We start from the raw sequence: 9,433 nt of genomic DNA on the forward strand, positions 1-9,433 counted from the left end.
AGAAGAAGAAGAAGAAGAAGAAGAAGAAGAAGAAGAAGAAGAAGAAGGATGATGAAGCTTATCTAGTGCTCCTAAAGAGAATATAAACACATGGTGTTTCCTGTACTTGATGTTCTCCTAAAAAAAAAAACAAAAAAAAACACACAGCCTTTAATCCCAGCATTCTGTGAGTTCAAAGCCAGCCTGGTCTACAGAAGGAGTTCCAGGACAGCCAAAGCTACACAGAGAAATGCTGTCTCAAAAACAAAACAAAACAACCAAACAAACAAAACCACAGTACGAGGAGTAAAGCTAAGAAGACTCTCAAGACTTCCCTCCCTGTTCTGTTTTTAGCAGCTATTCTCCATTTCTCTGTTAACTCGGACACCACTGATAAAGAAGAGTTTCCATCTGCTAAAACTTGGAGCAACAACTAATGAAAGAGTCATCTAAGTCGGACTTCACAAGACAGGCCTATAACCAGCACTAAGAGGGTGGAACCAGAAAGAAGTTTATGGTCATCCTCGTCTCTATAGATATTTCGAGGCAGCCTGGACTACATGAAACCCCTTCTCACTAGCCTCCTCCCCCTAAAAAAAAAGAGCTATCACACTGGTTCTGCTTGGGGAATCCTTGAAGAATCCACTGTGGTCCCTCTGAGAGTCTGCAGGATAGTGGTTCTGCATACACGTGGTTTCAGGTGGAGGCCAGTCAGCCAGTATCGTGTACTGTGAAGGAGGGGTTGTAATGGAAAAAAAAATGTTCACTAATTACAAAGGATCTGAAAGTCATTCTACATAGGCTGCCCTTACCCGTGATTTCACTTTTCCATGGTCAAGTGAGGTCTAAAACTATTAAATGTAACATTATAGGCACCGGCTCATAAGTTTCTAGCACATGCGGTTCTGAGTAGTGTGATGAAATGCTGAGCGGTCCTGCTCTGCCCCTCCAGGATAGGAATCAACGCTGTCAATGTATCCATGCTCTTTATGCGTTGCCCCATCAGTCAGTTAGCAGCCTTTTTCAGACTAACTGCAACAGAATTCACATAACCTTTGTTTTACTTAATCATGGTCCTAAAGTACAAGATTAGTAATGCTGATTTTACTATAATATAGTTTTATAATTGTTCTATTTTATTTTATTATTAGTGACTGTGCCCAATTCATAAATTAAATTTTTTCATAGGAAAACATGTATAGGAGAAAACACAGTATATACAAGGTTTCATTTTATCTGCAGTGTCAAGCATCCACAAAGGGTCTTGGAGAATGGGGCGGTACCACTTATACACAGTTAAAGCCCAGAAGTTTGGAATGGAGTTGTCTCCTCAACTCTGAAACAAGGGTAACCCCTTTGGCCATTACCTGGCATTGTAGTGTGAAGTAATTATGAAATGGTCATGCAAAGAAAGGGGTTGCCACAACACAGATGTCTATAGTGGTGGAAGGACGCCGAGGTGGCAGGTAACTTAGGAGCGAACATTAAGGCTGTCTGCTCCTGAATGCCTGTGGTCCTTTACTATAACTGCACAGGGATTCTGCTGCAAGACTCTTTGCAGCCTCTTTGCGGCAAACTGCAACAGGTAGAAGGATCATAAACCACTGCTATCAACTAGATTGTTGCTTTAAAGGCCAACTCCCTGCTCTTTTCTAATGATGTTCTCTCAAAGCTTATTTGCTGGTTGAACAATGACCCTTTGGGACACAAACCTGCATTTAAAAAAAAATACCACAATTTGTACTTCTCACTGAATATTATTATTTCCTTTCTGTGCCGGGTATGGACATTTGAGTCATGTCTCGTCCTCTGAACTCTACAGTTTTGGAAAGCAGGGTCCGGCTGCATTTTTTTTTTTTTCTCTTCTCTGGCCCGACAGTACCTGGCTTCTCCAGTAAGTCCTCCATAAACACTTTTGAATGTAGATAGTTAGTCCAGATCCTGTTACCTGGAAATTGCTCTCCTGCCCATCAGAACAAACATTCACACATCTTAATAAAATTGCTTTTCCAAATGGATTGTAATTCTGTTTTCTGTTCTTTTTTTTTCCATCCCAAACAAGTGGCTCACCCTCAACCCCACCACTGTCCTCTTCATCCTGACCATAGGGGAGTTGTGAAAATAAGTCATAAGAAATCGTGACAAGTGGGCAAGAAAGGAGGTCCTGGGAGCTTGTAAGTTGTTCTAACTTCTTATCTACCCAGGCTTCCCCTTTCTGCCCCAGGAGTCTTCAAATTACATAAAAACCCAAGCAGCCGGTAAGTTGCCTGGTGGTTGAAGTGCCAATCTTCCAGCGTCTGTTTCCAGCTCACTCTCGCTCTGTAAAAACACACTGTCTGATAAAAGCTCTGCTAGGAAGGCTGATGACTAGAGCCGGAAAATCTGTTGAGTGCTATGTGGTAGGCGCCGGGTTGAGCCCCTAGGGCGCAGGAGCGGACTGAAACTTCACAGAGCCTTAGGAGGTTGGACTGAAATACCTCATTAGAGCAGCGTCAGAACACACACAAAACACCTAGCAGGGAAGAGGACCTTGACTGAGGGCTGGGGCTGCTTCGACGCCGGTGCCGACTTACCTGGGAAGTACAGAGTTGAGTGGCCTGCATTTTGGTGGGGATGCTACTTTTGGCTCTGCCGCCGTGCTCCCGGAAGATCCTTGCAGAGCATCGGGCGCGGGTCCTGGCGGGTTTGGAAGTATCTCCCTAGCGGAAGTCAGAAGGTGCTCTTTCACTTCTTTCTCCCGCGACTTGGCTTTGTGTTCCGCCAGAAGGAGGTCAAATTGCTTTTTCCGGCCTGGGACTGCTCTCCGGTGGCTCAGCGAGTGTGTCTAAGGAGAGACATGAGAAGCACAGCCTCTTTGATCAGCACATACACCTGCTTCCCCACGGCCTGCATTTCCGAAATTGCAACCATGAGCATTTAAAGGTGCTTGGGAAAGTCAACTTCAAGGCAACAGCTCCTGTTCTGAGGCTGGGAAGAGGCAGAGACCGCTGGAACGCAACCATGCCCTACACTCCAGGTGTTAAGAAGCCAAGGCTTCCTCCGGACAAACGGCATGAGACAGCTTCTGCGCAGAACCCGGGACAAGCTCGGAGGAAGGCCACCCGCGAGGGAAAGCTAAAGTCAATCCAGGTGCGGGTGGGAGGCTCCAGCCGGCCCATGCATCTGGGGCCACCAGGCAGACAGGGCCATAGCCTGGATCCCAAGAGGAACTAGAAGGACAGGAGGAAATCTGTCGCTCGCGGCTACCCACTAGCGGGTGCCCCGGGTCCGCCTGTCCCCCGGTCACCCCGAGAGGCTAGATCAGGGCGCAGCACCGCATCCTCCCCTCAGGGCTGCCTTTCTGGGCGCTGCCGCCGCCGCCGCCGCCGCCGCCGCCGTTCCTGCATACATTAAAACCTAGCAGGCTTTAGAACCGCCTGTGAGTGCCTATAAATACAATTTACTGTCTGGCCTCCCAAGTAACACGGGAAGCCTAGGGTGTTTTTTTTTTTTTTTTTTTCCTTCCCCTTAAAAAGCCAGCCAGCTTGAGGCAGGCACTCTGCTACCGTGGACAGAGAAGAAAGCATTTCCCTTACAAAGAACAGCTGGAGGTCGTGTCGAGGTTCCACACCCTGCCGTGTGCAGAGAGTGGCATGCAAACATTTCGACAAAGGCCCCGGCAAGAGCAGGAAGTATTTTTTATGGAAAGAGAAATACCTTGCAGGTGAGGGATCTTGTGCAAGGTTTCTTTGTCTCGGGATCCAATACTCCACAGTGTTTATTTGGGTCAAATTCTCTCTCTGGTTTAAGAAACAAACAAAAAATGTAAGAAAAAAGGAGACTAAATAGGATTTGGCATTAAGACTACATTTAAAAAAAAAAATCACATTTGCACCAACAAGTGAGATATTGTCAGGCAATCTTTTTTTCTTCTTTTTTTTTTTTTTTTTTTTTTTTCTTCCCCAACCCGCTGCTAAGCTTCAAGAACCACTCCAGGGGGACATGGCGCTCCTCTCTGAACCCTGAGTCTGGTACAGGGCAGCACTGGGAACAGGGTGGGAGTAGTTGGCAGAAGGGAAGGACCACACTGTTCGCAAACACTTTTACTTAAAATCGTCCCGCAGGTCCTTGGCACTTTGGGCACAGTGGCTGCAGGGCAGGGAGAGGCACCTGAGACCAAAAAGAGTCACCCTTACTTACTTCCCAGGCTGCCTGGAGAATCCATGCCCGCTGCCCCCTCCCAACCCCCACTTTCACCTCTCACCCCCCAACCCCCACCTTGCCTGCCTGCTTTATCCATTTAAGTGGGAGCTTGCTCACTGACTTGTCAATTTGGGCTCTCAGGGTGCTTTTCAAAGCCCTTGGTGAAGGCCTTCCACACAGCCTCTTAATTGGTAAAGTCATTGCCCTGAACCAGGACCGTCCAGGTCATGCCTCCGGCAGGGAGAGAAGTGTGGCTGTGTCCCTCTGCGGATCGGAACTTGAAGGCACGGGAGTGCGGGCTGCTAACCTTACAGCTCGCTTTGTCTGTAGCCCTGGTTCAGGTGACGCACAGGAGGGTAAGACAGGACGAGAGGCCTGGGAGATGAAGGATGAGGTCACCGCTAACTGTTCTCATGGTGTCTCTTGTGACCCTTCCTCTCTTTGGTGAATGACAAAAATGCCTACCACACCTGCAAAATGGTGTGTGTGTGTGTGTGTGTGTGTGTGAATCTCTCAAGGATCCTCAGGCTGTCTCTGTAAGGCACCAGCAAACACCTGAGTCCTGCAGAGCAGGAATGCCTCAGCTCTCTGTGGTAATTTGCAGGGCTGTTCAATGGTGGAGAGGGGGTGGTTGGGGAGGGTGTCGGGCCTCTAGAAATGTGAGGTGTCTGTAAGGGTGGCAAACTGAATAGAGTTCCTTAGCCAGAAACTGTCCGAATCTGCTGGTGTAAACTTGAAGTGAAATAAATGAACGTTCTATTGTCAAGTGTGGGGGTCAGAAGGAGGCTGAAACCAAAGCTGTGATGTTGTGTACAGACTGGCCCCGCCCCCTGCCGCTGCCACCACTCAGGGGCCATCCAAATGCCCCTCCCACTTATGCAGAGATCAAAGCAGGCAGTGAGTGAGTAGGCCTACTGTGGAGGTCTTTCACTTGGTCTGCCAGTGTCAGTCGTGTGCCCAGACCGGCACCAGCACCTCATGTTGGAACTAATGGGGTTTTAACTAGGGATAGGAGTTGGCTGTTGAATGTGTGACAGAGGTGGGAACAAGCAAAGAACCCATTGCCACAAGAATGGGAGAATGGGAGAAGAAGCCAAGGTGGTGTTCTTTCAGCGGCAAGCGAGCCACAGCACAGGCTGACACCTCCCCTACACACACACACACACACACACACACACACACACACACACACACGGGGATGTGGCCGCCCACCTCTGCCCTGAGAACGGGAACACTCCATTTGGGAAAAGAGTTAGCAATGGGGGACTCGGTCCATAAGCGAAGGCCCCACCAGGATCCTCCTTCACCTTGACTGTAGCTAAACGGGACATGGAGACAGCGATGGGGCTGCTTCATTTGAAAGTTGTTGGGTGGGCCCAAGCACTTTAAAACATAATTCTTAAATACAGATATGAGATAGAAAATCCAATTAAACATGAAGCAGAATATAAAAATTACTCACACCTTGGGTGCTTAAGAGCCATGCCTGAAGCACAAGACAAACTCTCTCTCTCAAGGATGGCTTTCTCTGTATTTTGTTTATCCTAGCTACAATTACAGACGGCCCACGGTGTGTGGAGAACCTATGAAATGCCTAGCTTCTTCCGGTCATTTGGAGACAGCAGAGCAAACCAGATTTAGTTCTACAACAGACCCAAAGCAAACATCATCCTTTAAAGGGGCAACTGTCACCTCTGAGCAGCTATGCGTCTCTTTAGGGGGCTGAGTAGTGGCCTGAGAGACCTCTCTGAACCTCTGCTATTCTGGCCTGGGAGCTCCCAGTGGGAATTCCAGCCTGACTATGGAGGAGAAGGCAGCTGCTACCCCAACGGTAGAATCAGTCCCAAAACCCAGGAGGCTGAAGGGCAGAAGTTACAGTTCTTGGTGTGGCACAGTTGCTGACTGCACTGTTCGACCCAGCATGCTGTGGCCAGTCCAGCTTCACAGCAGTGATGCTTCGGTGGGAGCTACCGTACAGACGCAGCATGATGTGTCTATACACGGCCACTAGGCTCACAAGGCCCTCGGAGTCCGTGACTGTCGGAAGCAGAGGCCCCTGCTTCCTAGAATTCTAGGATAGCTTCAGCTAAATTCAAAACTTGGCTGGGGACCTTATCCGCACTGGGGAATGGGGACAACAGCGCTCCCTGGTACTTTGCGGTGCTGCTCCTGTTTTGCGGCTACACGCCGTGTCGCCCTTAAAATGAAACAGCTGTTTAATTATACAAACACATCACTGGTTACAGATGGGACTCGGTTTCACTCTTACCACGAGCCAGACTCTAACACATACCTGAAAGTCTCCGGTAAGGCTTGTTGCTGTTTTTGGTGCCGTTTTGGTGCTTCTTGTCTATGGTGGCTGACAGAATCCCCTTGCCATTTAAGATCTTCTCTGGTGAAGGTGGCACTGACTTGGACATCAAGGTGGGCTTAATTAAAGGTGGGGTTGAGATGGCAGAGGAGGAGGAGGAAGTGGCTGCAGGAGTGGTTGTAGAATTCATTTTGACATTGGCACCATCGGCCTTCACTAGGTTAGGAATTTTCTTTAAACTGACTACAGGAACTGGAACGCTGAAAAATAAAGGAACACACATGCACGCTGCCTTCTTTGATATATCCGGTCCACCAAGGAGCTACCCCCGCTGATCACTATCAGAACACTTCCTTATCACTTATTTATACTCCTCCTGTAATCGAGCAGCGTGATTCCCTTTTTGATGGGAGGGAGATCTGTGCTGTGTAAAGGACCGACAGGGGGTTCAAGGCTGGCACAGTGCCCGGGATAGATAAGAGCAAACTGATTACCTCCCAGGCCGACTGTCCCCGTGGATCCTCTGATTTCCCCACCTCCTCTCAGGCCCTACATGTGGTTCTCTCCGACACGGCACCTTGGGCAAAACAAGGCCACCACTGTGAAGCGCAGGAATACAGGCTGTGCCCTGCAGAGAGCCTGCCACTGTGGAATCAGGTCCCCTCCTCACTCTCCTGCTTGAGAGAGTCCCCCACCCCCACCCCCTGGGCCTGACATCTGCTTAGCTCCCAAGTGCTGACAGGCTCACACCACACAGCATGGCTGCAGTCCAGCGCAGGGCATGCCATGCTGTCGGGATCACGCTCACATCCCGAGGATGGGCTCAAATTGAGTGAGCCGCCATGTACCATTATCCAATATTCCATTTTAGGCAGCTAGTTATGTAAATAGGCAATTCTCCAGACTGGCAGGTGAGAGGATGAATTTTAAGAAGGCAGGAGCACAAAGGTGTGCATTCTCTCTTCAGAATCTGTCACCTTCGCCCCACTCCCCTGCTAGTTCCCAGTAACGGATGTGCATTTGATTTCTGCTGCTCTTTAATGCGGGAGGACCCTGTGGTTGGGGGGTTGGGGATGTGTCTCAGGGTCTTGAAAGATGAGATGAATAAGTTTTGCTTTGGTCTCTGAACCAGGTTCCCTTTTCTCCTGGCAGGAGGGTAGACTGCTAACACTTCTGCTCCCCAATCATCTTTGAGCTGTGAGTGGAGCTAGCTTAGCTCTTTGAATGCCAAATGATGGAAAATATGGCTCTCACATGCCTGCAGACAATGTAGGGCATGAAAGAGAGGCTGTTTTTGGCAGGAAGGAATCCGATCTGTCCACATGGCTGGCTCTCGCTTCTCTCAGGCATGTTCACAGATCATTTCTTTGATCAAGTTGCTCCTGAAATTATTCTAGCAACTTGTCATTCTCTGCCACCATTCTGATTCTGAAACAGGGCCACAGATGTTAGTTACAGGTCTTTGCCAGTGGGCACACAGTGGTGGAGTTGAGTGGGGCTGGGCATTTTAGACTTTCCCCTTGGGCAATGTGGATTCTTGGCCTGCAGAAAGGTAGCTTGGGACTGCAAGTCTATGAGGAGGCAAGTGGGAATAGTGGTTTTAGTAATGCATGGTGCCCTTGCCAATGCTGCCCTTCCTCAGAATGCTACAGTCACTGAGACAGGGCTGGTCTGTTGTTCTTGTCTATTTAGTAGTGATTCTCTAAGTGCTTACGAGTTAATTGCTGAAGAACAGTCCCCCAAACTCTCTTGGGTGCGAGAGTACTAAGAAGCCACAGAGACGCTCCTTGGTGAAGTCAGCATTCAGAACTTCAATGGTTTGAATGCATCCCTCAACATTTGTGTGTTACAAACTTAACTCTCCCGATGCATACGCTGATAAGGTGGGTGGGGGACTTTGAGAAGTAATTAGAATTAGATGGAGTCATGTGTGTGTGTGGTGGGGGTTCTACAATGGGGCTAGTGGATTTATAGTAAAAGGAAGAGAGAGCTGAGCTATCAGTTTTCCTGGTCCTCATCAGGTGACACCCTCTGGTGTGCTGTGCCTCAGGAGGAAGGTCCTCACCAGATGACAGCACCCTGATATCAGAGCTCTCAACCTTCTCACTGTGTGATGTAAGTTCTATTCATTAAAGATCAGAGAAGCAGAGAACAGACTAAGAATATAAAGAGATACTATGATGACAAAAACACAAAGCTATGTGAAGGTATGAAATATAATTCTTCTAGACTCATTTCTTCAATCTAATAAAGCACAGGTTACATGATCAGAGACCCTTCCACCACCCCCCCTTGAGACATTATCTCAAGTAGTCTAGGCTGGCCTTGAACTTTCTATGTAGCCAAAGCTGACTTTGAACTCCTCATTGTCCTGCCCGCACTTCCCAAGTGCTGGGATTACAGGTGTTTCCACACCTATCCTGGTTTAAAATGAGGTGTTGAAGCCGTGTCTTTATATTCTTGTTCATGGCTGTATTATTTGTGATAGCCAGAGGGTGGAAGCAATCGAAATGGCTATTAATACAGCACATGGATTACTCATGTTTAGCTTTATAAAGGAGGAAGTTCGGACACATGGCTGGACTTGAGGACAGTTTGCTGAGTAAAGCAAACCAGTGGCAAAAACAACAAGTAAGTGGCCACACCTACAGGAGGCACCCATAGTAGCTATAGTCATGTAGATAGAAGGCAGAACAGCAGCTGCCAGGGACGGAGGGGGCCGGGGATGGGGACAGGATCTCAGTCTAGAATTTCAGTTTTGCAAGATGAAAAGATGCTAGAAGTTGGATGGGTAAGACTGTGATCATACTCAACACTCCTATACATCAGAACATGGCTGAGATGGTAACTTTTATGTTATACATTTTACCATCACTTTTAAAGTACCATGTAACGACTCCACAAATCACAAAACCCATGCAACCAAAATCGTACTTTAGCAAATCTGTGTGTATATCTACA

General features: G+C 48.2%; 1 protein-coding gene across 11 annotated transcripts in view; it reads right to left on the reverse strand.

The window, feature by feature from the left end:
* Atxn7l1 (ataxin 7 like 1) overlaps positions 1-9,433 on the reverse strand; it is a 221,819-nt gene that overhangs the window by 26,112 nt on the left and 186,274 nt on the right. For all 11 annotated transcript variants that reach the window (XM_055624508.1, XM_055624440.1, XM_055624476.1 and 8 more), the window contains 3 exons: positions 6,455-6,732; positions 3,676-3,758; positions 2,553-2,803 (listed from right to left, as the gene is read on the reverse strand). In XM_055624508.1, coding sequence (XP_055480483.1) covers positions 2,553-2,803; positions 3,676-3,758; positions 6,455-6,732 — 612 coding nt within the window. The remainder of the gene's footprint in view (positions 1-2,552; positions 2,804-3,675; positions 3,759-6,454; positions 6,733-9,433) is intronic.

This window comes from Psammomys obesus, unplaced genomic scaffold (assembly GCF_907164565.1).
Source record: "Psammomys obesus unplaced genomic scaffold, mPsaObe1.curated_primary_1811, whole genome shotgun sequence".
NCBI classification, from domain to species: domain Eukaryota; kingdom Metazoa; phylum Chordata; class Mammalia; order Rodentia; family Muridae; genus Psammomys; species Psammomys obesus.